Source organism: Syngnathus acus, chromosome 24 (assembly GCF_901709675.1).
Source record: "Syngnathus acus chromosome 24, fSynAcu1.2, whole genome shotgun sequence".
Classification (NCBI taxonomy): domain Eukaryota; kingdom Metazoa; phylum Chordata; class Actinopteri; order Syngnathiformes; family Syngnathidae; genus Syngnathus; species Syngnathus acus.
The window spans coordinates 105,596-131,075 of record NC_051108.1 but is presented as its reverse complement, the minus strand read 5'-3'; the positions used below and the strand labels follow the sequence as shown (position 1 = coordinate 131,075).

At 55.8% G+C, this 25,480-nt stretch overlaps 5 protein-coding genes across 17 annotated transcripts; 4 read left to right on the top strand and 1 right to left on the bottom strand.

The window, feature by feature from the left end:
* Positions 1 to 154: 154 nt before the first annotated feature.
* On the bottom strand, positions 155 to 6,258 carry tmem200a (transmembrane protein 200A). Its single transcript, XM_037243989.1, has 7 exons — positions 5,753 to 6,258; positions 4,447 to 4,548; positions 4,123 to 4,358; positions 3,879 to 4,045; positions 2,008 to 3,811; positions 1,412 to 1,596; positions 155 to 413 (listed from the first exon to the last, which is right to left on the bottom strand). The coding sequence occupies exons 2-5, from the start codon at positions 4,545 to 4,547 to the stop codon at positions 2,894 to 2,896; spliced, it is 1,422 nt and encodes a 473-aa protein (XP_037099884.1). The 5' UTR covers position 4,548; positions 5,753 to 6,258; the 3' UTR covers positions 155 to 413; positions 1,412 to 1,596; positions 2,008 to 2,893.
* tmem244 (transmembrane protein 244) lies at positions 4,225 to 8,717 on the top strand. 4 transcript variants are annotated; one of them, XM_037244005.1, is made up of 7 exons: positions 4,225 to 4,336; positions 6,764 to 6,916; positions 7,264 to 7,349; positions 7,414 to 7,490; positions 7,666 to 7,791; positions 8,094 to 8,138; positions 8,232 to 8,717. In XM_037244005.1, exons 2-7 carry the CDS (start codon positions 6,824 to 6,826, stop codon positions 8,327 to 8,329), a joined length of 525 nt encoding a protein of 174 aa, XP_037099900.1. In that variant the 5' UTR covers positions 4,225 to 4,336; positions 6,764 to 6,823; the 3' UTR covers positions 8,330 to 8,717. The 4 variants fall into 4 exon arrangements, with proteins under 4 accessions (XP_037099900.1, XP_037099899.1, XP_037099896.1 ...); XM_037244004.1 differs by having other exon boundaries at positions 7,666 to 7,867; XM_037244001.1 differs by having other exon boundaries at positions 8,094 to 8,717.
* An 84-nt stretch (positions 8,718 to 8,801) lies between these two features.
* Positions 8,802 to 11,478, top strand: fkbp6 (FKBP prolyl isomerase 6). Of its 2 annotated transcripts, none has more exons than XM_037243996.1 (8): positions 8,802 to 8,914; positions 9,526 to 9,643; positions 9,733 to 9,822; positions 9,909 to 10,108; positions 10,195 to 10,314; positions 10,649 to 10,846; positions 10,918 to 11,027; positions 11,099 to 11,478. In XM_037243996.1, the coding sequence occupies exons 1-8, from the start codon at positions 8,852 to 8,854 to the stop codon at positions 11,178 to 11,180; spliced, it is 981 nt and encodes a 326-aa protein (XP_037099891.1). In that variant the 5' UTR covers positions 8,802 to 8,851; the 3' UTR covers positions 11,181 to 11,478. The 2 variants fall into 2 exon arrangements, with proteins under 2 accessions (XP_037099891.1, XP_037099890.1); XM_037243995.1 differs by having other exon boundaries at positions 9,909 to 10,111.
* Positions 11,479 to 12,302: 824 nt separating this feature from the next.
* Positions 12,303 to 17,885, top strand: arhgap18 (Rho GTPase activating protein 18). 4 transcript variants are annotated; one of them, XM_037243980.1, is made up of 19 exons: positions 12,304 to 12,670; positions 14,044 to 14,182; positions 14,237 to 14,345; positions 14,447 to 14,511; positions 14,604 to 14,753; positions 14,932 to 14,998; positions 15,121 to 15,251; positions 15,362 to 15,433; positions 15,505 to 15,598; positions 15,662 to 15,753; positions 15,833 to 15,910; positions 16,005 to 16,164; positions 16,282 to 16,364; positions 16,448 to 16,657; positions 16,802 to 16,936; positions 17,008 to 17,159; positions 17,233 to 17,288; positions 17,372 to 17,456; positions 17,540 to 17,885. In XM_037243980.1, the coding sequence occupies exons 1-19, from the start codon at positions 12,549 to 12,551 to the stop codon at positions 17,541 to 17,543; spliced, it is 2,004 nt and encodes a 667-aa protein (XP_037099875.1). In that variant the 5' UTR covers positions 12,304 to 12,548; the 3' UTR covers positions 17,544 to 17,885. The 4 variants fall into 4 exon arrangements, 3 of the variants coding, with proteins under 3 accessions (XP_037099875.1, XP_037099876.1, XP_037099877.1); XM_037243981.1 differs by having other exon boundaries at positions 12,306 to 12,670; positions 17,035 to 17,159; positions 17,372 to 17,885; XM_037243982.1 differs by having other exon boundaries at positions 12,307 to 12,670; positions 17,038 to 17,159; positions 17,372 to 17,885.
* A 363-nt stretch (positions 17,886 to 18,248) lies between these two features.
* LOC119117616 (sentrin-specific protease 6-like) lies at positions 18,249 to 25,280 on the top strand. 6 transcript variants are annotated; one of them, XM_037243951.1, is made up of 23 exons: positions 18,249 to 18,404; positions 19,424 to 19,523; positions 19,619 to 19,682; positions 19,806 to 19,894; positions 20,004 to 20,120; positions 20,187 to 20,251; positions 20,411 to 20,499; positions 20,703 to 21,012; positions 21,175 to 21,203; positions 21,234 to 21,419; positions 21,506 to 21,637; positions 21,719 to 21,752; positions 21,833 to 22,021; positions 22,288 to 22,693; positions 23,071 to 23,187; positions 23,333 to 23,458; positions 23,528 to 23,620; positions 23,741 to 23,910; positions 23,988 to 24,061; positions 24,136 to 24,245; positions 24,313 to 24,381; positions 24,453 to 24,603; positions 24,803 to 25,280. In XM_037243951.1, exons 1-23 carry the CDS (start codon positions 18,374 to 18,376, stop codon positions 25,028 to 25,030), a joined length of 2,979 nt encoding a protein of 992 aa, XP_037099846.1. In that variant the 5' UTR covers positions 18,249 to 18,373; the 3' UTR covers positions 25,031 to 25,280. The 6 variants fall into 6 exon arrangements, with proteins under 6 accessions (XP_037099846.1, XP_037099851.1, XP_037099848.1 ...); XM_037243956.1 differs by having other exon boundaries at positions 21,175 to 21,419; positions 22,288 to 22,481; positions 22,572 to 22,693; XM_037243953.1 differs by having other exon boundaries at positions 20,444 to 20,499; positions 20,721 to 21,012; positions 21,175 to 21,419.
* Positions 25,281 to 25,480: the final 200 nt, after the last annotated feature.

The window sequence follows — 25,480 nt, the reverse complement described above, 5'->3', positions numbered from 1 at the left end:
CTCAGTGCAAAAGGAGCAGTGGGGCTGGCTGCAAAGTCCATTCCTGGGAATGTTTGTGATCCAGATCTATAGAGCCAAACGGGGTGTAGCAGGAGCAGCAGCTTTAGTCAAAGTCTGCTTTATTGTCAATTTCTTCACATGTATTAGTATTTTCCACGCAGCCCCATTGCTCCCAAGATTGTTCCTTTCTCGCCACTTAATTGGCCCGTACAACCCTTCAAGTCAATTGGTGCGTAACACTTGAAATAAAGCATTGTAATCCTCTGAGGTGTATGCTTTTCTTTCCATAGTTGTGCTCCACAGGTGTACGCATGCGCACCGACGCTCCTACTCCTCTCGCGTGCACTGCGGCGGAGCGGCCTGTAGATGGCGCTGGCGTCCGTCGTGTGAAAGCCCAGCTAGATCAAGCTCCGCTGCAAACAGTGACGGACGGTATTCGCTGAAAATAATACAGCCGAGCATAGGCGGGAGCACAAGTATATACGTTGAAAGAAGTAGTCGAGGAATTCGGTGGCGTAAGCGGCGCCAGCCATTCAAATGCCCCCAATTTCATTTTTGGAGTGGGAAAGATTCAAAGTGAGTCTAAAGCCATGAGCGTAAGGCCAAGTGTATCCGAGCAAATGTTGTTGCACGAGCGTGTGCCTTTTTATTTGCTCGCGTTTTGAAAGCAAACATACAATACGTGTGGTGGCTGACTTGACTACTCACGGCGTCCTTTCCGCGCTCCCAAACGTCATCCATCCATCCATCGCCTTGAGACGTCGTCCCAACCCCCCCCCAACTCTAGCCCGTTTCGGCGACAAGCTGCTGGGGTAAGTACATTTGAAACAAACTCACTGCTGTGTGCTTTATCGTTGACCGTCAGAATCCTTTTCTGACCCCATTGAGACAGTTTACTTGAGTATTGAATTGTACAAGTTGTTGTGTCGAAATGAAAGGATCGAATGGACATGAACGTTTGCCTACATTGGGCAGGGCAAGACAAGATGGGATCAAACGACGTTGTTGACTACTTCGAACCAAACACTTAAGATGTGTGGGCCGTCAGACGAACCAAAAGTATTTCCAGAACCCCAAACTTGATCATGTGGGCCGTCCGTCAGTATTTCCAAAACCCAATTGATTGAAGTTTGGACTTGATCATGTGGGCCGTCAGTATTTCCAGAACCCCAAACTTTGAACTTGATCATGTGGGCCGTCCGTCAGTATTTCCAAAACCCAATTGATTCAAGTTTGAACTTGATCATATGGGCCGTCAGTATTTCCAGAACCCAGTTGATGGAAGTTTGGACTTGATCATGTGGGCCGTCTGCATAGTCATTGGTCATTTCAACATTCGCTTGCTTACATATTGTCCCCGGCATTCAAAAGTAAGGCAGCGCATTGTGGACAAAAATACTGGGACGCATACCTTGGCTGAGCTTCTGATGGAAATAGTGCACCAGTTGCAACAAGAGCACGCAGACGGAGAAGAACAGGCCCAAGAGGCACAGCGATAGGAAGCCGTCAGTCGTCTCCCTGTCTCCGTCTGTCTGTGTGACTGTCTTCCTCAGAAACAGAGCCAGGCCGGCCCAGGGCCCGCTCAGCACCTCCATCCTGCTCCGGGAAGGCGACGACGTTACGCTGAAGCGAAATTCATGGTCGTTCTAATCATTGACATCATTGAAACAATTGAAACATGACAAGTGCCCGCAGAAGGGCATTTGGTAACTCCCCATGCTTTGATTCGGACCAAGAAGGGTCAGGACTGACGAGATGAAAAGCATTTTTTTTTAAATCAACAACAAAGCAATAGAGACTGTTGCTCCGCTAAGCTTGACTCAAGGTGTCCCTCTCTCCCTCACTCCCTCCCTCCCTCCCTCCCTCCCTATACAGCGTTGTGGAGAGCCGTGACCTGGACGCCGGAGAGACCAAGTCACCCGGACCCAAAACGCGAGCGCTCCGTTTGAATCCCGAGTCAGCCGTTCATCAGGTATGCCAAACAACTTTGAAGCCTTCACTACTCACACAAAGTCACAATATGGCGCTGAAGACCTCGGAAAGACCGCAAGCTGTCATTTGAGCGGCTTTTTGTTGTTGTTGCTCAGCTCGGCTTGCTCTCGCTCACTCTGCCGTCGTCGATGACGTGAACTTTGCTCTTTTGCACTCTGCTGATTCCCTAAGCAGATTAGCCGCACGGGCCCGTCCGTACAAAGGTCGCAATGTGAAAACAAAGCCAGTTCTTTTTGGCCCCATCGTGCTTTTGATCAGCGACCCCGCCGGACAAACACACTTTGAGCAGCGTTGAAGGCATTCATTTCCATGTCTACTTTTCTGGCTCGATGTTTTCTCGATCAGCTGGCAGGACGCCCGCCCACCGTTCACACCTGCTCAGCGCTACCTTTAGGGTTTTTTTCCTCCGCAACGTAGAAATATAGTCTTGTCTGGAGAACTTTCCCATGGCCCTTCAATTCGTCTTCCTCCAGTTGTCATGGCAACCCCCCTCGGCCGTTTTAGCATAAGTGACGGCGGGGGTCGCCCGTGATGCTCGTTGCCATGCCGACAGTGGCTTTTTTTTTTGTTTTGCTTCATCCACGAACGACACGTTTCTCGCATGACGTAACGGGCGTGACATTTACCCGAGAGCGGCGAGCGGCCTGAAGGAAACGCCACTCTTTGCCAGCTTTGGAAAGATCCTCAATGAACTTTGTGGGCAAATGGATTGCTTCTTTTTCAAATGATTTCTAATTTCAGATGATTTAACATCTTTAATTGTTGACCTTTTTTATTTTGGACATCCGTACGCTGGCCCGTCGCCGCCAGCGTTTTGTGCGCGCGTTGAGTTTTCAGAAGCACCTTTGGAGCCAGCTGTCCGTCCGTCCGTCCGTGCGTTTTAACGGTGACTCACTCAGTTTTAGAAGCGTGTTTCTGAGCCGCCCCGCTTCACGGTCCTGCTGCTCGTGTCGTGGCGCTCCAACATCAGATTGTTGTGCGAACGGGATATCATGAACAGCTTCTCTCGCTTGCTGTAGTCCCGCCCGACGGCGGGCGGTGGCAGAAGCGGCGGCGCCGGCCGCGCCGGCCTCGTCCCTGCGCCGCCGCCACCCTCCAGCCGGGCGTAGCCCTTGAAGCCGCAGCTGCTGCCGTCCAAGCGAGGCCAGCTGGGGTGCTTGCGCTGATGGCCGTGCACGCCGAGCGTGCCGGGCCGGCGCTCCAGGTCCAAAGATTTGGTGTGGCTGCCGAGCATGTGCAGAGAGGAGTTGGAACCAAAGTCGGACTGCGCCGCGCCGGGGGAAAGCCAGCAGCCCAAAGTCGAGGACACGGAGGAGGCAGAGTGACTCCGGTGCAAGCGCGACGCTTTGAAGGCCCGGGCCAGGCACGGCGACGGGACCGCCAGAGACAGCGTGGCGACGCCTGGCGGTTGCGACCTGTCCTCATCCCTCCCGCTTCGTCCTGGCTCCTCCGGGACGGCCTCCGCGTCCGGCTCGTCGATGACGCAGTTGTTGACTTTGATGACGGGCAGCGTGAATGCCGTGATGGAAGACGAGACGATGGAGCGGGCACGGTGCCCTCCTCTTTGGGGCGACGAGCGGTCCTTGTGGAGCGGCGGCGCGAAGCTACACCGCATCCTGGCCCGCCACCTGCCGGCCTCCTCCTCCTCCTCCTCTTTGGCCAGCAGCGCCTCCTCCTCCTCCGCCCAGGAGGAGAAGGCCACCGGGTCGTGGTCCCCGGGGTCGTGGTCCCCGGGGTCGTGGCGGTGCTGCTTCTGCGCCTTCTGGCGGAGGCCGTGGATGTCGATGACGGTGGAGTACATGTCTCGCATGTGGATGATCTGCAAGCCGCCACAGACCAATGTTTAGTTGATGGCGCGGCGCAATGCGGCGTAACGTTGCACCCGCCTTTGTCTCCCGGTCTCTGTTCTCGTGAAGAATGGCATTGGCGCAGATGAAGATGAAAATCCCGATGCCCATGGTGAAGGGCCCGAACATCTTCATCCTCTCCGAGTGCCGGTGCCGCTCCAGGAAGCGCGCCAGAGCGCCTCCTCGCCACTGCCCGCCGCCCCGACCTGCGCACAGGCGCACGCACACACGCCTCTGTTTTGAGCAAATCTGAGCGCAAATCTGCAAGCTGAAATGGTCTGACCTTCTGTCTTTTGACTTAGGCCGGAGCTCCCGGGGGCGCTCTCCTCCTCCGCCGCCGCCGCCGGCGGGGACGGTCCTCCGCCGCTTAGGCCCGAGGCTTGCGGCCAGTAGCCCAGCGTGGCCATGGCCACGCCGACAGCCAGGATGAGCAGGCCCAGCAGGAGGAAGAACCCCGAAGCGGAGAAGAGGCGCAAGCGGCCGCGCACCACCACCACGTCAGTGCGCCGCTTTCCTTTTCTGTCACAATGCAAACGTTAAAAGCAAGCAGGTTGACAGCAAATGAGCTGCCCAATGCGCGCGCGGAAAACGGCCTCAATCTTGCGACCTGGGCGCTCGCTCCTCCTCGGCGGGCCGCTGCTGAGAGCGGACCGAATCCTGCCGCTTCAGCTTGGCCAAGCCCGTCAGCACGCCGGCTGCGGCTGTCATACTTTGCCACAAAAGACAAAACGGTAGAGATTAGCATACGGCGACACCTTTCGTGAGCTAGCCCAATTGACGTCTCTCTGCTTTTTGCACGTGTGCCAGCGTTGTAACAAGCAAAGCGGCGAATAGATTTTGCGTTTGCAAAAGAGCCGACAAGCTCGCCAAACACATTTGGTGGAATGCATTTTTCGGATCGTTTCCATCTCTCAAAGCTCCGTTGCCGTGCGTGGCGGCAGCTGGCCGCCAATAGCCACAACTATTTTTAGAAGCCTTAAATGCGGCTTGAATCTGCACATTAGCATTGGGCCTTTGAAGCGCCATCCATGAAAAAAACGCTGCGTCCAAACATCTTCTTTGAGATGGCGTTCCTCTGCAAAGACACTTTTTGCCTTCTTTGGACATGTTAGCTGCTGTGAGGTGACTTGTTTCCGTGCCAACAGCCAGCTGTGAGGACAGGTATGGCGTTCAAAACTTGACCCCGCTTCACATGGCTCCTTAACCTCGGAGCATTTACCAAAGAATAGTTGTCAACAAAACGGACACCGGCATGGCGTCAGTGGCGAAGCCGAGTCTCTCCTTTGCAAACCGGATGGGGAAACGCGCGTTGAGAAATAATTGAAAGGCTTGTAGGCCTTCATCCAACATTGAAGAACGGCGTATGAAATATGCATGCTGGCGAGGAGTCCGCTCAGCGCACACTGCGTGCTTGTCGCTTGCGTGCGCACGCACTCAAAGCGAGCGGAGGCGGGCAAAAGCGGGGCGTGCGTGGCGCTCGAGGCCCGGAAAACAACGATGAGACGCCGGCCACATTTTCGCTCCTCCTGCTTGGCCACGCGAGGGCAGTATAATAGCGGCTTCAGTTTAGATGCACGGTGACGGGGTGCCCTAACAAAATGTGGGCGGGCCCCCAGAAAGCGTCCCCTTCGACGTCCGTCCTTCCTTCCTTCCTTCCTTCCTTCCTTCCTTCCTTCCTTCCTTCCTTCCTTCCTCCCTCCCTCAGCAATCGTACGAGTTGTTTAAAAGTGCTAAGGCCACAGCATGATGCCGCGATCCCACCCATGGCGTTAACAAGTATTGTGCGCCTGCGGAAGGCAACGTTGCGTTCGTTTTGAACAGATAACCGGCAAGAATTTAGTCAGACATAATGAAACAATTTCATAAACTCCAGAAAAAACCGCTTCATTGATGCAATTTCTGCATTTCCTTACCTTTCAGTAAGAGCGTCAGTGTTCCGTCAATAAATCCATCTCGCTGCATCACACTTGAGTCAGTATACGTGCAAAGTCGAGTCTTATTTGATTCTTGTCGCATCCCAGTCCTGCACTTTTTTTTTTTTACCACTTTATCTTCCGCGCGCTCCGCTTCTTTGCCTCTTTTCCTTCTTTTGTTTGGACTCTCCAAAGTCACGCTGCCTGCCAGCGCGTCTCCTGTGCAAAATTCTCGCAGGATCCGCACTGAGATGCTTGAAAAGCCGCAAACGTGACGTCGTTCTCGGCCTGCGCGTCGCGTAAAAACTCCCCGACCGACGTCCACCGCTCCGGAATGCCCACCCAAACTGTTGCGTTCAAAGATCGACGCACGCAAAAAGCGTCTTTTGTGGCTAGTACAGTAGGAAACGTCTTCTTGTTCCACGTACGGTTCTTCCGAAGCGTTCCGGTGCGCGTGAACATGTGTGCGAGCGAGAGAGCGCGCGCGTCAAACGGAGGGGGAGCGGGGAGGGAGGGGTGGTGCCAGGTCGTACGGAGGTCCATTGGGCCATTTTTATTTTCAAAGGCTGTTGCCGTGGGGACGCGCTGAACACTAAAGAATTGAAGGCAAAAATGTCACATGGCTTCTCCTCATAATTCCCTCTCATTTTGAATGGCTTGGCAGATTCCTGCTTTTCTTGCGTTTAGAACGCCAGATGAGAATCACAATGACTTGAGGTAAATACTCGGTCGGGATCGGTTTGGAAAAAAAGGCTATCCTAATCGGCACACTGCATACATAATTGTCTGGTGTAGTTCCATGAGTGACCGGCACACTGCATACATAATTGTCTGGTGTAGTTCCATGAGTGACCTGTGAGAGGCAGCACAGTAAACTGAAAAGTACAATCGCGCCGCGCGGTGTTTTGCTCAGATTTTAGTCCTAATCCTGTTTTGAATAATCCTTCCTCTCTCTCTCTCTCTCTCTCTCTCTCTCTCTCTCTCTCTCTCTGACGCAAACATGACATGTAGGTGGAAGGCACTCTCGCTGGCTTTCTCTCTGGGCGCCACACGCGGGCGCCACGGCCATTCATGTTTTTGGACTACTGCTGTCGATGTTGTGGATTCACGCTCATCAAGCGCCATGGAGCCGTCTCGCTCAAGACCACGCCCAGTGACACCTGGGTAAGCACCACTTAGGGGGAAGACCTTCTCTTGTTATGATTTTCTCTGGCGCATGCAAAATACGTCCGCCAAGTCAGGAGCAAGAAAAGAAGTCAGGCGGTGGGCCGGCTGGTCGGTCGGTGTGTTCACAAGCCGCTAAGTGAATTAGCGCCGGCTCGGCTGAGGCGTGCGCGCACACCGCTGGGCCGCCGCCGCGCACCGTAATACGCCGTTAGGACAAACGGAAGGGAATGTGGTCAATGGCGGCTAGTGACAGGCCCAACGGTGACGAGCTCTTTTGCGGAAGGGTTTTGAGCGCTCTCGGGAGAAACGGCATCCTAACGTTGTAGTTGACTTTTTGTCCTCAGGTGGTCCTGCAGAACTTGCTGATGTGCACGCTCTGCTTCTATTCGCTCTACTACGTGGCGGTCAGCCTCTGCGTCGGACTGCTCAGGTACACCAGGGAGTGATTGTTTTCTTTGTTTCCTTTGCGTCAAAGCCGTTTTGCTTGTTTGTAGGGTTCATGAAATCAACAGCCTGTTGGCACCGTTTGACTACACCACCCAACCGTCATGGCAGAACCCAAAATACCTGGGTGAGCGCGTAGCGGAATGCTCAAAGCGCCAACGATTACCGATGCACCATCTTGATGCCAATTCTCACAGCCATGGAGTTTACATTGAGTTTTCATCACCAACGAATGAATGTCTGTCCGGCACCTGGACCCTGACCCGCCCGCCCCCTCCCTCCCTCCCTCCCTCCCTCCGTAGTGGGCGTCATCTCCACAGAAGTCACCTATGTTCTGGGAGGGCTGGTGTTTGCTTGGATCGTGGAGGAGTGGGTGTGGGACTACGCCATCACGGTCACACTGCTGCATGTGGCCATGACTGTTGCAGGTGCAGGAGGATTAGTCAGGTTATGTAATGGTTGTCATGAGCTCCAAGAATGGCTGTCACCCCAACAAGGATCACTGTATGACATACAGTGTATGTCATTTGAATGAAATGTATTGATTGCAATGTCATGTTTTCTTTTCAAAAGTGTGCTCTGTGCGTTCCCAAAAGCACCAGTCTGCTAAGTGTGCACGGGAACGCACAGAGGCACGCACGTTCATTTCATCCAATTTTTCGGACGTTCTTGTGGACTTTTTGAGCTGCGTCCATTTACAACTGGTTTTCTTTTTCGTCTCTTTGGGCAGTGATGTCGGACTTCCCCACAACCGAGCACTGGTGGATTGCACTGGGTGAGATGTTGAATGTCTTTCGCACCCCCGTGTTGACACTCATCAAGCGCTCTACGGCTTTTCTCGTTTCATCCACGTTGACTTACTCGGCAGGCTCGGGGCTGGTGATGATGATATTCGGAGGGCAGGCGCTGGCCTATAAACTCTTCAGGAGCAACTTTGTCCACCCGGCCGAGCTGCAGAACTTCTGACGAGGGCTCGGGACGCATCGCAGCGGACGGAGCAAAGCATCCGACGACGTTTGCGCTTGTGGTTTTGTAACGTTGCGTGGAAAATAGCACTCGTCTCGTGTACAAATGACACCTGGTCAGCTATATTATTTTTCTATTGTTTATTCATTTAGAAAATGTATGGAACCAGATTGTGATTTACATGTTACTTGGAAGTAGGTTCGGACAAATGTGGTTGTTGCAGGCCCAATAGTACATGTGCTTTTATTGGCGTGTACCCGTTATATCCGTCAGCACGTAATGACGTCATCGGTGTCGATCGATTATTGAAGAAATTGCGCAGTGACACCTGTGTTCCATTTGTTGTTGTTGTTGTTGTAAATTGAGATTAAAAAAGTTTTTAAGCGCACTTCGGGCGACACACCTCTCGTTTCTGGGCAGGTCACGTGGCTTGTGGCTCGACACGTGTACCGAAAGCGCGTCAAAAGTGGCAACAAGAAATACGATTTCAGTTTTGGAAAGCAATTTGTTATCGGCGTGAACATGTCGACGAACGGACGACGGAATCTTTGGCAACGCTTTGTTCTAGGTAACGAGCCAAGCCTGGTGAGTTGTTGTCCGTTAGCCCACGAAATGCGAGCGAAGCTAAACTGCGAGCAACGAATTCCTTTTCAAATGCGCCTTGCACATAAGTTGGATTGGATTACGCCGTCGCCAACCTTGAAACGTCATTGATATGTAGGAACGAATTCAATTCACCGTCTTGTTGTTTAGGTATGACGTTGAACGAATCTGTCATTTGTGAAACATTTCCACCATTCTGGATTGTTTCGAGGAGAAAGGCAACTCTGGTGGGGTGGGGGGGAATCATTCAAAAGCTGTTTAATACGTAGAGAAAAGAAAAAACACATTCTTACATGTTTTCCAAGTTTCCCTGGTTCAACACACCTGATTCAAATGATCAGTTCATCCTCACGTTCTGCAGGAGCCTGATCATTGAATCAGATGTGTTGAACGAGGGAAACTTGGAAAACATGTAGGAATGCGGCCCCCCCGAGGACTGGACTTTGAGACCCCTGGTTTAAGTAGTTGTCATTGGTTTTACCCCCATTTTACTTGCAAGGAAATGACTGTCGTGTTTTTAGTGTCGCCGGTGACCCAAGTGTGTGTGTGCGTGCGTGCGTGTGTGTGCGCGCGCGCGGGTGTGCCTTCTCAAGAGTCCATTTGAGCGTCTCCAGCAGCAGATGGAGGACATCCTGGGGAACGGAGGGGTCCTGAAAGAGGTGATCTGCCCCGGAGATGGGCCCCCTGTGCCCCAAAGTGCTTCAGTTTTGAGTGATTATCCAAAAGCCTTCCTGGAGTCAAACTGTCGACAGTTTACTTTGTGCGCGTTACAAACCGTTTCCTCCCCGCGTTTGGGACAGTGCATTACTCGGCCTTCCTGGAATACTCGGAGCGGCCGTTTGAGACGACGTCTCACCTCAAGCATCCCCCCCTCCTGAAGCTGGGCAGAGGTGAGCGAGCGAGCGAGCGCAGTGACCGCCGCGCACGAGTGACCACGGTGTCGAGCACGGTGTCGAGCACGGTGTGATGGGTGCAGACGTGTCGCTGCCGGGGATGGAGGTGGCCCTGCTGAGCATGCGCAAAGGCGAGTTCTCCCGCTTCCTGCTGCAGCCGCGCTACGCCTACGGAGATATGGGCTGCCCGCCGCTCATCCCCGCCGCTGCCCGCGTCTTGTTCGAGATCCAGATCCTGGACTTCTATGACTTGGGAGAAGTGGATGAATTGGTCCAAATGACTGTGGTGACGTCAATTGGAGATATCTGACATTTCTGTTGAATTGTGCGAATGTGCTTGACTTGATACCGGGCCATGTGTGTCTTCAGGAGGAGCAGAACCAGTTTCCCTTTTCCAAAGTGATGGAAGCGGCCGACACGCTTCGTACCTGCGGCAACAGATGCTTCAAGCAGAGTCGCTTTGAAAAAGCCAAAGAGCACTACAAGCAGGTGAAGCGCAACGTCCAGACAGACCTCTGGGCGGCCTTTTGACTTGTTTTTTAAATCAGCTTTTCACTTTTGGGCTGCTGCTCTATGTCACTGCAGGAGAAAAAGGAGACTTTTCGATTTGACCGCATTTTGGCGCCACCTTCTGGCATACCCATCAAACAGCAGGCCATTTTTCACCCCTGGTTAGCAGGTGGTGGGTCGGTCGGTCAGCTGTTCATTTTTGGACCTTTCTTTGCTTCTCGTCCTGCTTATTTGTGGACGTTCTGCCTTTCTACTTGAACGAACGAGCGAACTCGCCACGTGTTCTCAATGATTCTCTACGCTCGGACAACAGGCGTCGGTGTTGCTGGGCAACAGGGCGAACGTGAGCGACGGCGAGCGGGCGGAAATCCGGGCGGCGCTGCTACCGCTTTATCTGAATCTGTCGTTGGCGGCGCTGCGCCTGGACGCCCCGCAGAAAGCTCTCAAGTACGCCAACAGGGCTTTGGCCATGGACGGCGGCGACACCAAGGCGCTGTACCGCTGTGCGCAGGTCAGACACCTTTGCCAAGTCGGGTGCCCGAAGGCCAGCCCATACGTGAAGCTTATTTGACACTACGGCAGGCATATGCGGAGCTACGCCAGTACGGGAGCGCCCACGCCTGCCTCGTCAAGGCCCGGACCAGGAGGCCTTTGGATAGTGACGTCAACAGCCTCCTCAAGACAATCACCGTGTAAGTGCAAAATGCTCGGTGCCATTTTGCCACTTTTGTCTTTCAATTGTCCCCCTTTGACAAAATTGCAGGCGCTACAAACAGAGCTTGGACAAAGAGAAACAATTGTACACCAAGATGTTCCCGGGCTTTGAGAGCCACCAAAAGATGTAAGATGTCCTCTTTTTTTGGGTAGCGGTAATATTTTGGTCCCGTTCCTGTCGTCCGTCTTTCACATCACGTTGGTGAAAATGGGCAAGTGAGGAGCCAGCGCGCGATCCGACTCAAAGGGGCCGCTTCCAAACTTTGATGTTCTCCACGAGATGTTCCCCCGCATTGTGCATTGTTAATTAGCCACCTCACGTTGAAAGTTACAAAGGTTTTTTTTTTTTTCCTCCTATGTTAAATACACCGAGTTGAATTCGGGGACGGGGGCACTGTTGCAGATACACAAATAAAAATGTGAAATGGTTGTGAAGTTCTTCTTCTGTTGTGACAAGTTGGAGCCTCTAAAATGCGGTAAAACCCAGACGCAACGAGCACCAAGCCGCGTACCGACAAGTAAGTCCGGCTCGCAAGGGAACGATGACCTCTTATGCTTTTGTGGAGGTGTGCCGGCCGTTTCTTGTCATACATTTCTCCCTGGGTGCATAGCTGAGAGTGGAGGGATGACATGCATGGGGGCGGGGCAAGAAGCGGGACAATCTCATTACCTCGGGCTAATCCACGTGTGTGTGTGTGTGTGTGTGTGTGTGTGTGTGTGTGTGTGTGTGTGTGTGTGTGTGTGTTTTGACATGCGCGCGCGCACATGGTGTCAAGTCGTCCTCTGTGAGAGGGCCAGCACGCACGCATGCACGCACGCTAAACAGGACGCAGGCGGACATCATGGTGCCCAGACTGGCTTTTTACCTTCACCTCAAGTAAGTTGCACTTTGTTCAAGCCAACCGATGCGTCATTTTGGAACCTTCCGTCCATCTTTTTAGAAGGAAGGCTGTCCAAAATGACCTTTATAAGTGGAGCTATTGCTGCGCTCCTTACTTAACACGGATGCCGTCTTTAATGCACAGTACGAAAGGTTTTTTACCTTTTCACTCAATTGACGCACGACAAACGCCCCCCCCCCTCCCCCCTTCACTCAATTGACGCAAGACAAACGCCCCCCCCCCCCCCTCCCCCCTTCACTCAATTGACGTAAGACCAAGTACTTCCGATATATGGCCAACCGCGGCCCGCAGGAGGCGCCATTTCTTTTCAAACTTGTCCGTTGAGCTCGCAGCCAATCCAATCGCGCGCCACGCCACGCCACGCCACGCCACGCTGTTCCGCTACGCCACGCACGATCCAGCCCCTTCGCTCGCTATCCTAAGGTCCAGCCCCTGCCTGTCTCGACGATCCACAGACGAGGAGGACTTTTGAAGGGGGAAGTTTGGGCATGCAGGCGATGAGTCGATAGCCTTCCTTCAGCGAGCGCCGGCTCGCGATGGAGGGCCGTGCGGACGTCACATTGTCTGTCAAATAGATCGCAGCAGCAGGACGGAAACATGAGTCGGCAGCAGGACTCCCAAGGAGTGGTCTTGACGGGTTACCACAGCAACGCCGAACTCCTGGCCCAGCCTGGCGCCTGTACGCCGCCGAGACCGGGGCTCGACCCGCAGGCCACCAGGTGGGACTTGCGCTGGCATTTCTCGCCGTGTTACTGCTTGTAGCGCCGTGCTTACTGCTTGTTGGCGAGCAGCACCACTGAGTCAGTCAGTCAGTCAGTGAGTCATACATTCGGCAAAAAGTTGACCGCAGCAACTTGTTACAAGTTGCAAGGCAGCAGCTCTCCTCTCCTCTCCTCTCCCCGCCTAGCGTTTCCTTTGACCCTTCAAATCAGCAACAGTTTGGCCCTCTGGGCTTGTTGCCGTGGAAGAATTCAAAACTCATGGGTCATGCATGCACGGACGGCATCAGGCCCTTCCTTCTTTGCCATGTTTTGCCCTCTTCCCCTTGCCTTCCCAAACATTGCCGTGCATGCGAGGGGCTCTTTAGCACTGGGCAGGCGTCGTGACGAGGTGGTGGATAATACGAGCTAGTCCCAATTATCTTAAGCGGGCCGGGTCCAAGGTCAGCTGTTCAATGAGTAACGAGCAGTCCCCAGATGCACGCCGCTGGTGGCAAGTCTGTGGTGGCAAACGGCGATATCGCAAGCGACTGTATTTCCATCGTTTGGCCGAGGAGCTTCTGCAGCTCGTCTCGAAGCTTTCCTATTTCAACCCTCAAACGCGGAGAGGGCCATAAAGAATCCGTTCACCAATGCCTGCATGTGTTCTGCTTTTGTTGTCACGGCCAAGCAATAAAGGGGAACATGCCTAGGTCCCTCTGCCAATTTGTCACACAGGAACCAAGATGTATTTGTCTTGTTTGTACGCAACGGGCGTGTGTGTAAGGGGGTGGGGGGGCGAGGCAGTCGTGCGCTGTCTCAACTCAGAGCAAAAGTCCAAATGGTGACAACTGGCCACACCTGTTTTTAGTACACTGCGTCCAAGTTTTAGATTGCCTTTGGTTTTCGATGACATTTGATGCAATTCCAACTTGATGTTAACAACCTGTTGTGTAGAATGGCTGCTAGCTGTGGAAAAACAAAGGAACCAACCAAGCTAGCTCCATGCGAGGTATGCCTTCCAGATGGCTTGCCCCACTGAGCAGCAAAAAAAATAGAAGCGCGGCCGGTGTCACGTTACAGCCAGCCTTCGTCTCCCCCCCCCCACACACACACACACAGCGGCGCACGTGCCCCACTTTTGCACCCATTGAAATGACAGACCAGGAAGTGGAGCTTTAGCCTTTGCTAAGATTGACTTTTGTTATAGTGGAAGTGAATTTGACAGCAAGGCCAAAACGGAAGTGGACATGTGGCCAAAAAGGTCAATAATGGTTCCTCGCTTATATCCTGTTTGCACCTGACAGTGGCGGGACACTTTGCCCCCCCCCACCCCCCCCTTCCAAATGACAAGGACGCCTGTTTGTGTGTTTCTGTCACGCTCGCCGCCAAAGCACGGGCCACTCCGGCGTCCGGCAGAATCCGGCCGCGCTTCCCGGGGACCGGCCCAGCGGCGAGAGCCAGCGGCACCCCGTCTGCTCCCATCCCAAGAGCGGGCTGCCGCCGCCGCCGTGTCAGCGCTGCGACTCCCAGGTAGACGCGCTTGGAGCAAACGGCACGGATGTCCCCATCTTCTTTTTTGGGCAGGACTCCCTGGACGAGCTGGAGATGGATGACTACTGGAAGGAGGTGGAGAACATCAGCGGCTCTCTGGAGAAGGAGGCGGCCGAAGAGGAGCTGCAGAAACCCCCCGACGGTCAGACGCACATTGGCACGCCCGCAATTTTCCCCATGAGGCCAGACTTCCTCTTCTTCCTCTTCTTCTTGCTGACTTTGTCCCCGCTTTGTCTTTTCCAGAGGGCGAGCGGGACGAAGCGTGGCTCGCGGAGGCGGGACTCGAGCGACTCTTTGACGGCGAGCAGGTGTCACCCCCGTGGCCTCTCCGTGGCCTCTCCGGCCCTCGTGGTTTGCGTACCCGAGTGACGCAGCGCCACTTTGCCGTGTCGCTCGATAGGAAGAAGACAGCGCGGCTTTTCTGTCCACGCTGACCCGAGCTCAAGCGGCGGCGGTGGAGCGGCGCCTGACCACGCTACACCAGACGCTGCGGCGGCGCAACCGGCAGCACCTGCCCGACGTGCGGGACATATTTCCGCTGCCCGTAGAGGTCGGGACGCACGCACGCACGCACGCACGCACGCTGTCATAGTTGTCATCCCTCAGGCGGCAGTCTTTCAAGTTGCTTGGACTTTATCCAGTTCCTTTTCCAGAACTTAGCCTACCTTTTCAAAGGCAAGCGGGCAGCGTTATGAGCGCCATCCTTTCCGTCTGTTGTCATCCTGCAGGACAAAGCGCCACGTCAGGTCCAAGTGGGAAGCGAGAGCGCAACGAGTGAGGAGGCCAGTTCGGCCGGTAACGCGCCCGCCCACCTCATTTGTGCTGTGACTAGGGCGCCGCCACCTCGTGACCGCCGGCTCGGGAAATGGTTCTGAGCGGAACCTCAAATGTCCGTCCTCCTTGTGCCTGCCTGACAGAAGCGGAGACGGTCATGAACGTGGACGTGGCGTTCTCGGAGCAGGCGCTGACTTACAGGGAGAAGTGCGCGGGGCTGGCGGCTCGGGCGGCTCGGGCAGGGGGGCCCGGCTCTCCGGACGATAAGTTGCCGGTGCGACGAGGCGAGAGAGAGAAGCGGGCCACGGCAACTATTGCAGATAAGATTGGAAATGAGCATGCTACGTATATAAAAGAGCCATCTGTCTGCCTGGTCCTTCCCAGAACTTCAGGCTGCTCAAAGATAAAACCGGTCAGACCAGAGTTGGACATCTGTCCCCGCCGGACATGAAGAAGGCAAGTTAAAAAAAAAAAAAAGCGAGGCGCGCTCTCACAGAGTCTGTGTTAATCTGGTAACGCGCTCTCAGGTACGGAGGCTGGCGCTGGTGGAGATGACGGCCCTTTTCGACACGGGCGGCGTCGATCTGAAAGCGCACAAGGCTGTCAAAGTCAAGGCAAAAGGTACAACGTTTGCCGATGTGCGGCTAGAGTAGAACGTGCTCACAAATGGTGTGTGTTGCCTAGAAAGCGGTTTGTTTGGGGTCCCCCTCGTCACTTTACTGGATCAGGACCGGCGGAGAGCAGCCGGGACCAAAGTGCCTTTCATCCTGCAGAGGGTGAGCACGCTCGCGCACGCGCATATGCCTGGTAGCATGGACACTCATGTGGTGGGAGCGTGTCCCCTCTCTTCTGCAGCTCATCAGCCATATCCAGGAGGAAGGCTTAGACACGGAGGGCCTGCTCAGGATCCCCGGCGCCGCCGCAAGAGTCAAGGTAGACGGACGGACGGACGGACGTTCCGTGGCGTCCGTTTGCTTTCCGCTTGCTTTCCGCGGGCTCATTGGCCGACCGTACCGCCCTGACTCAGTCCCTGCGGCGGGAGCTGGAGTGCCGCTTCTACGACGGCACGTTCCCGTGGCAACAGCTGAAGCAGCACGACGCCGCCAGCCTCCTCAAGTTGTTCATCAGAGAGCTGCCGCACCCGCTGCTCACCGTCCAGTACCTCCAAGCCTTCATTGCCGTCAACGGTAGGCGCTGGCTCAACAAACGGGCCTCGATGAGCCCGCAAACTAGCGCGCGTGCTTAGCGTCTGCGCTTTTGCTGCCGCCGCCGCCGCCGCAGTACCCTCTAAACTCCTTTTTCAGAGCTGCCCACAAAGAAGCAACAGCTGCAAGCCTTGAACCTGCTGGTCCTCTTGCTCCCCGAAGCCAATCGAGACAGTTTGAAGGTAAAGTCAGCACATTTCTGGCTGTCGCGGCGCCAGACGTTTTGAGAGCAAAATCACAGCCGCTTGTCTTTTGCCCCGGCCAGGCTCTGGTGGAGTTCTTCCAGCGCGTGGTCGAGCACCAGGCCGAGAACAAAATGAGCCTGAACAACGTCTCGGTCGTTATGGCGCCCAACATCTTCATGTTCAAGGGCTGTTCCTCAAAGGTCACAGAGCAGCAGCATCAGTTCTCCGTGGCGACCGGCACCGCCAACATTGTGCGCCTGCTCATTAGATACCAGAACCTCCTGTGGACCGTAAGATGACCGACCTGTGGTCTGTCCACCGCTTGCACCATTGGCAAATGGCCTGTGTGTGTGTGTGTGTGTGTGTGTGTGTGTGTGTGTGTGTGTGTGTGTGTGTGTGTGTGCGCCTGCGTGTGCGTAACGCACGCGCGTTAGATCCCCAAGTTCATCCTGACACAGGTCCGACAGCAAAACACAGAGAGCCAGCGCAAGCAGAACAAAGAGCGAGCCGTGCGAAAGCTGCTGAAGAAGATCACCACAGACAAAGCGCCCGACAGGGCCGCTCCGGAGGTACGTATATGACCTTTTCTCTTCTCTTGGTGAATGTATTTGTAACATGCCTGCAAATTGAAGTCAAGAAGCCGTCGCTGCTCGTTGTGTTTGCCGAGCAGGAGAGCTCGCAGGGGTTCATCCGCATTCAGGCGCCGCAGTTCAGCAAAGTATCCATGGCCCTGCAGCTGACCGAAGACCTGCAGGCAGCCCACGTGCTGGCGCGCTTTCTCAGCCAGGACAGGTCTCGGGCCGACTGGCGCCGGCGCTCCGTCGCTGATGCTGACCCTCATTCTGGCTTTGTGTATGTAACGCAGTGACGTGGCGGTCGCGGGAGAGGACTTGTGTCTTTTTGAGATAGGCGGAAACATCGGTAAGTGCCGCCGCCGCCGCCGCCGCCTCGGCACTAAGCAACCAGCCGTCCCTTCCGTTCCGCCATTTCTCATCTCCCTCCAGAGGAGAGGTGCCTGGACGCAGAAGCATTCATGATGGACCTGTACCAGCTCAACCCTACGGCCGAGTGGGTCATCAAAACGGCCCGGTGAGCGCAATCTGCGCAAACGACCGCTAGAGGCCTTTGAAGCACTCCGAGTGCTCGTCCTGAATAAGGTGACGATTTGAAAGATGAAACTGGTGGGAGGCTATGACCTGCACGAGCACCTCGGCAGTGAGCTTCAGAAAAACAAAGCTTCTACCAATGATCGAGTCCACAAATATGTCATCCCGCGCCCTGTGTTTGTCTTCCTCGTCACGCCACCGCCGCCATCAGACTGGCCGTGTCGCTGTGCTATTTACGTTTGTTTGGATTGTGTGCAGTTTTCACAGCATTCCCCTTTTCAGATCTGTGGTTTGTCCTAAGCTTTGTATTTTTTGGGGGTTTACTGTGATTGATTGATCTATTTCTTTTTTATGTACTTTCTTTTCAAAGGACCACTACTGCATGTAAATAAAGTGATAGTTGTTAAAGACTATTGTCTCTATTGATTTCAGTCTTGGTCGTATTTTTCTTTGACACAGTTAAGCCCACAATTCCCATTCCATTCTGTGACTACGTGGATCTTAGTGCTTGGTGTCGCCACAGAGCAGGGGTGTCAAACTCCAGCCCTCCTCGGGGCCACATTCCTATTTGTTTTCCAAGTTTCCTTAGTGAAACACACCTGATTCAATTGATCAGGATCATTATGTAGCATAAATCTGTTTTTCTGACTGCCTTACCTCTCTTCTTGCACCATCGACCAGTTTTCTTTTTTTCCTGGCTGATGTTTCTTCCCACGGGCGTAAAAAGTCATCGAAGCTATCGCAAACCCAAAAGAAAAAGTAGCTTTTATTGTGAAGTCGAGGTTTTTGGTTTCCGGCACCAAGTGCATTTGTGCCTTTGACTTGTTTAGCGCATCCTAGCTTGAAACCTTGAGGAGGAAACACAATTGAAGCCATGAATAACAAGAACGCGGACTAAACATGGCCCATAACACGGGCCAGTTCTTACACGGTAAGCCCACACCGACCCGCACTCAGTCGTCACCTTGTCGCCCAACATGAGACACAATTCGTCTGCCGGCGTCACCTCGTCGCTCGAAGCAAAATATGAGCGGTGGCGGCGGCAGCAGTAGCAGCTAAGTGAGCATCAACATTAGCCTGGGCGCTCGCTTTACACATATTGACGCTCAAAAGCTCAGCGAGGCTCGACGACTGCTTGCTTCGTGGGATGGATGGATGGATGGATGGATGATGGATGGAAGGGGGGCCACGAAACATGGTCCGCTTCTGTTCAGCGGGCTTAAATAGCAGCGCGAGCTAGCAAATGTAAACTAGCAGCGCTGTTGCAGATTGGACTTGACCGGGCCTCCACTCGGCCGTCAACGTTTAAGATGGAAACGCACTTAGTTGCTTTAAGAAGGGGCATGAAAGTTGACCCAAAAGTGTGCTAGTTTCAACAACTCGCCCAAAAGCTTCCAACGAACACTAAAGTGCTCATTTTAGTGCGGGCACACACATACGAGTGTCTTTTTGAAGTCATCTGCAGCGACTTAAGGTGTGTGTGTGTGTGTGTGTGTGTGTGTGTGTAAGAAGAAAAAAAGATGAAATGATTTACTCGAGACCTGCATTACTAGATGGAACACTTAAAGACGATTCCACTGACATTTCTCCGTGACAGATGAAGACAGTTATGACTCTCAAAATCGATGAGAACTCACCAATCGTCGGTAAAGGACCAAAACAGCCGGCATCCTACAATAAGCAAGTTTACGTCACCATCGTCGTTACGGAACATGATTAAAATGAGAAAAATAGTCGTCGAGGCGATCGAATCGAATTGACGGCGTAAATGTCGCCCACTTTGAGAGGCATCTGTAACGGACAAAGGGGCTAGGGAGACGCAAGTCGAGCGCGTGATGTGGATCCACCGTCACGCACGCCAGTCGCGTCCAGCTGAGCAGAAGCGGAGCCTGTTGCACTTTCATATCTTTCTGCTTGTCTCTGTTTTCTCTGGACGGACGTCACGCGAAGCCCCGGAAAGATCGGAGGCTCGTCCAAACGGCGGCAGCAGCAAACCCGAGTGGAGCTTCCCAGTGCGCGCCGGCCGAGCAGATGAGGACAAGCGCGGCGAGTAAGCGTGGGCGTGTGCGGCTCGCTTTTTGCCCGACAGTCTATCGCTGATCCCGTTGCCTTTCGGAACGCTGACACGCCGGCTTGCCTCCTAAGCTCCGGCGTGACGACCGCGCGGGATACGGACAAGCGAGCGCTCATGTCCTCGGACGGGAGCAAGGTAACGCACCGTCCAGCGTCTCTGCGCTCCTCCGTTGGCGTTCCAGTTTACCACAGCCACATAGGCCTAACGCGTGCGTGCCTGCCTGCCTGCCTGCCTGCCTGCCTGTCTGCCTGCGTGCAGTCTCCCACTCTGAGGAGCCTTTCCTCCGCTGACCCCCTGAGGACGTATGAAAAGTGCTCCAGCGGTGTTGTGAGGCACAAGAGGTTCAGGTACGCCCGCCTCGCCCAGCCCGGCCCGGCCTGGCCCGCCAGCTCGGCCTCCGCATGCTGAGAAGCCTCAAAGGAAGCGCAACTGAGCGTCGTCGTTGTCCTCCGGCAGCTTTGTGGCGTCCTCGCTGCGCGCCAGCAACTACTTCATCATAAACCCCGCCCCTTCGCAAGGACTGCTGCTGCAGGGCCGCCGTTTTCAGCACGCGCAGATGACCTCCTGCCTCAGGTGAACCAGCTCGGACGGCATCACAACAGTGAGCTTGATGCCCGCCTTGTCCTTGCTCCTCTGCAGGAAGGAGGCGAGTGGCGGCGCGCCGCAGGCGGATGACGAGGTGCTGACGTGCGCCGGCGAGTCAGGTGGGTTTGAAGGTCGTCGGGTGAAAACCTCGGCCACCCCCGTGCGCAGGATCTGTCGCAAATGGACGCTCGCTCGCTCGCTCGCTCGCTGGCTGGCTGGCTGGATCGGCAGGCTTTTTGGATTTTGCTCTGCTAAAAAGTGGTGAAATGTCGTCGCAGCCGCCGTCTTAATGTCGTCGTGTTTGCCTTCAGACGACGAGCGCTCCGACATCAAACGTCTGGTCCAGCACAAGAGGAGAGGATCGGCGGTAAGCGGCCGTAATCTCTTCCTGCTTTGAGCTTCTTCTCGTCCTCTTTTCCCTTCCTTTTGCTCCTGTCACCTTGCTTTCCAAGGATTTCCAAGGTCTTTTTTGAATTGGAAGTGCTAATTGCATCCGTTGAAGAGAGAGAGAGAGAGAGAGAGAGAGAGAGAAAATCCGTTGTGACGCTCTGGGTTTGTGCTCACGATCAGACGGCACCCATCTACCAGACGGCAGCCATCTACCAGACGCCGTGCGAGGATGGCGACCCCTGCGGGAACGGTCCGCCGTGCGCAAACGGTCCGCCGTGCGCAAACGGTCCGCCGTGCGCAAACAGTCTGGCGTGCGTGTCGCCCCCGCCGCCCCTCCGTTGTCAGCCTTGCAAGGGGTCCCCCCGCGCCGACGCTCTGCCCGCCGACGGCCGATCTCCTCTGCCGGCCGGCCCGTCTTACTGCCACGCCGCCGCTCGCAAGTCGGCCAGAGGGAGGCGCAAGCCGGCGGACCGCCGGCTCGACCACCCCAGTGAGTCTTTGGCCGTCTTCCTGAGCGCCAAACCATCCGTCCCAGCAAATGACGAGCGCTCTGGCAAAGCGGCTGGGCGGGGCTCCAATTCAGGCCGGGAAGGAAGGAAGAGAACATGAAGCAAAGCAAAGTCACCAGGATGCCTTGTCGTGACTTCCGCAGTCGTCCTGTCCAGCGACGACGAGGCAGACGACAGCGGCGGCGTGGGAAGCAGCGGTGCGGGAAGCGGCGGCGCGGGAAACGGCGGCTCGCCGCGGCCCGCCGACTCGGCGCACTCGTCGCCGGCGCCCTGCGGCGGCCGAGTGGAGGCAGCGGTGAAAAGCGGCGGCCAACAGGAGCAGCTGAGCGCTGACTTGTTTGAGGACACCAGGATTGTGATACCGCGCCGCAGCAGAATGAAGGACCAGGTAGATTTCACTTCTGCTTGGTTCTTGTGGCCACAAACGGCTTTGGACCATAAAGCGACAAGTGAGTGGAGCTTTTCCGTTGTCAGTTTGGAAAGCGGCCCGATTCTCCCAGAAGCAAGCGATCCAAAGTGGAGTCGCTCAAATGCGCCAGCATCATTCTGCCGTGCCGGAGCGTCCGCGTGGGAACGCTGCGAAGGATGGTGACCGAGCCTGTGGTGGTGAGTAGGCCTCTGGTGGCGTGGGTCTCATGCGGCGGCGTGGGCCTCTGGCGACGCCTTCATCCGCCGTCTCTGTTGCAGTTTTCCGTGGAGCACGTCCAGCTGGAGATGGAAGGTACGCGTCGCCCCCTCTCCCGCCTGCCTGTCCGCCCGCCGCACTTGCAAAGCGCCCGCTGACCGGCGTTGGCGTGCCAGGGCCGGAACCCCACACGGTGGAGAAGGTGTCGCTGCGGGCCTCGGAGCTCATCAGCTGCGAGTGGTGCAGCGCCCGCAAGCTGCCGGTCTTGTTCTTCCAGACCGGTCCGGACGAGTGCCTTCGCCTGCGCACGCAGCTGGGCATGACGCGCGAGTGCGGCGGCCAGTGGTACGACTGCGCCGGACAACGTGAGTAGCGGCGCCTCGGAAAGTTCGCCAAACCTTTGATTTTTCTCTTTGATATTTCCCGATGAACTCCGTCAACATGATTAAAAAGCACAGCGGCGCTGCCCATCAAAACCTGGCTCGGGCTCCTCCGAATGAAAAATGCTAAACGTTGTTTGGAGCCTGGCGTGCGGCCTCACTCTGCCTCGCCCTGCCCTGCCCCGCCTCGCCTCGCCTCTCCTGGCTCGAGGGTCGCCTGCCTGCCGCATCAGTTGTCGCCCTGTGCTCAGAGTCGGACGAGAAGTACGTGGTGCTCATCTTTGTGGACGGCCTGGATATGAAGGAGCAGATGATCCTGGAAGACATTTTGGGCGCCATTGGCGGAAACAACAACATTGACAACTTTCCCGCCAAGCTGTCCTTTGACGAGGCCAACGTGCGCCTGGTCAACTTCAACAAGGCCACCAAGCTGAAGCAAGATAAGGTGCTTCCCTCCCTCCCTCCGTCTGTCCGCAAACACAGCGCCGCCCGCACCAAATTGCGCTTCCATCAAAGATGCGTATCCCGTGTGCAGTTAAAGGGCGTTGCGGCGCGGCGCTCGCCGCTCAGGAGGACCTTCAACGCGGCGAGCTTCCTCGAGCACGAGGAGCGGGACGCGGCCGACCAGCGGCCCACCTTCTCCGGGCCCGTGATCAGGTGAGTGCGGGCGCATGCTCCCGTCCGTCGCATGCTCCCGTCCGTCGCATGCTCCCGTCCGTCGCATGCTCCCGTCCGTCCGTCGCATGCTCCCGTCCGTCCGTCGCATGCTCCCGTCCGTCCGTCGCATGCTCCCGTCCGTCCGTCGCATGCTCCCGTCCGTCGCATGCTCCCGTCCGTCGCATGCTCCCGTCCGTCCGTCGCATGCTCCCGTCCGTCCGTCGCATGCTCCCGTCCGTCCGTCGCATGCTCCCGTCCGTCCGTCGCATGCTCCCGTCCGTCCGTCGCATGCTCCCGTCCGTCGCATGCTCCCGTCCGTCGCCGGCTCCCGTCCGTCGCCGGCTCCCGTCCGTCGCTCACTTGTTGCGGTCTTCCAGGCTGATGGTGTACCCACCTCCTCCGGCCAAAGGGGGCATCTCGGTCACCAGCGAGGACCTCCACTGCCTTAACGACGGAGAGTTCCTCAATGATGTCATCATCGATTTTTATTTAAAGTAAGCGCACTGTTTGGATTCTAGAAAACTGGAGACATTCGAAGCGTGCTACATGGGGGGAGGCGGGGCAACTCCCAGCAACTCCCACTTGAGTCTTGTACCTTTCCAGCCCAAAGCTGACCTGTGTGCCGCCTCCTTTGTGTAGATATTTAGTGTTGGAGAAACTGAAGAAAGAAGATGCCCAAAGAATCCATGTGTTCAGCTCCTTCTTCTACAAGCGTCTCACCCAAAGGGAGAAGGGTGCCGTTCCCGACAGGAGCAACAACCTTCCGTTAGTATCCGCGGCCGAGCCGGCCCGAGCAAAGACTTTGCCCCGATTGACGTCCGCTTGCTTCCGCAGTATCCACAAACGCAAGCACAACAGGGTGAAGACGTGGACGCGCCACGTGGATTTGTTCGACAAGGACTTTATCTTTGTTCCCATCAACGAGTCGTAAGTCGCGGGGAGGGGGGGGGGTGTTCTCCGACCGCTCGTCTCCGACCTGACCGCTCATCTCCGACCTGACCGCTCATCTCCGACCTGACCGCTCGTCTCCGACTTCGCCTCCCTCAGGGCTCACTGGTACTTGGCGGTCGTTTGCTTCCCGGGCACGGACCCCCCGTCGGAGGAGCTGCCGGAGCACTGCCGCCCGCTATCCCCGGACACGGACTTGCTGGACGGACCCCCGCGGGGCGCCGGCTCCCCTCCGTCACCCGACCGCCCTGCCGACGAGGGCCGCGCAAGTCAGTCCACTGCGAGAGAGGCGGCGGTGACCGTCGCCCATCTCATTTGTCACCTTTTTGGTGCATTTGTGTCATAGGCGAGCTGCAGCAAATCAGTGTGCGGTACGCCGACGAAGACGCGTTGGCATCCGATGAGCAAAGCTCCAGTCAGGTACTGGCTCGTGCGCTCCGCTCGAGCGGCGTAGGGCGCCACGCCACCTTAACCTGGCGACTGTGCACGCACAGGACGACTGCAGCGACGACGGCGGGCCGGCTTCCGACGCCTCGGCCTCCGAGGACTCGGCTCCGGCGTCCGACGCGTCCTCCTGGGCCGGGCGAGTCCACCGCGCCAAACAGTAAGCCGCCGGTCCGCCTCGGTCGGCGCGCCTCGCTCGGCCCATCGTTAACGCTTGTTGCGTGCAGGCCCTGCATCCTCATCATGGACTCCCTGCGTGGTCCTGCCAGGTCCACGGTGGTCAAAACTCTGAGAGAGTAAGTCAGACGGCGCACATCGGCCGCACGCACGTGCACGAGACAGACGGCCGCCGTTTTGACTGTTGCAGGTACCTGGAGGTGGAGTGGCACGTGCGCAAGGGCACCCAGCGCAGCTTCGGAAGAGACCTGATGAAAGGTTCCAGTCCTCGGGTGCCTCAGCAGGACAACTTCAGCGATTGCGGCATTTACATCCTGCAGTACGTCGAGAGCTTCTTCGAGGTGAGCGTCGACCGGGGTGGGGCCCGTTTGTAATGGAGGCGTCGCCGAGGCAGTTTTGGCTGACTTAAGAGTCACGAACCAAGCACTTATTTACAAAAGTGGTCCATCATGGACATTGTAGGGAACTTGGACAGACACTTTTTTTTTTTTTTTTCCCCCTCCCGCCGTGAACTGAGCTGGGGGTGCTTTTTCCTCACAGAATCCAATCGCCAACTTTCAGCCGCCCATCAATCTGTCCGAGTGGTTCCCTCAGCAGAGGATGAAGAGCAAACGTCAGGAGATCACCAGCCTGATCCTACACATTCAAGCGCGACAAGAAGCCGACAAACTCCGGGCCGAGCGGCCGGAGGCCTGGTCCGCTTCCTCGGAAGAGGCGGAGATCGAAGAGACTCCCGGGGGCGTCCTCGCCAACCCTCCGCTCACCTGAACTCGCGGTGGGCGCCTTGATTGTACGCTGCTGACATGCTTCTCCGGTCATCTTCCCAATTTCCCTCCACCGACACCTTTTACTTTGTCTGAATAAAAGTCCAGCGTTAGTGTTTCCATGCCAATGTCTCTTGGCACGCTTTCCTTTGACCGGGGGGCCAAATTGATTCCGTTAAATCTCATTCATTGCTAGCTATTTTTCAAGCTGAGTTCCCTGTATTAAAGTTAAGACTAAACTTGTCCCACTCTCATCATGTTGGCGTTTTCCTCCCTCATGGGACAAGACGAGGCAGCCGGTTGTGTTCTTCAGCGTTGGTTACTTACAGAGCGATGCGACACTGCCATCCGCTGGCACATGTTTGTCATTACAGTTGTGTTTGGGCTTGAATTTCACAGCCAGTCCGCTGACCATCCAGCAGATTCGCAAAGCTCGCGCCGCAAACCCAGGCTG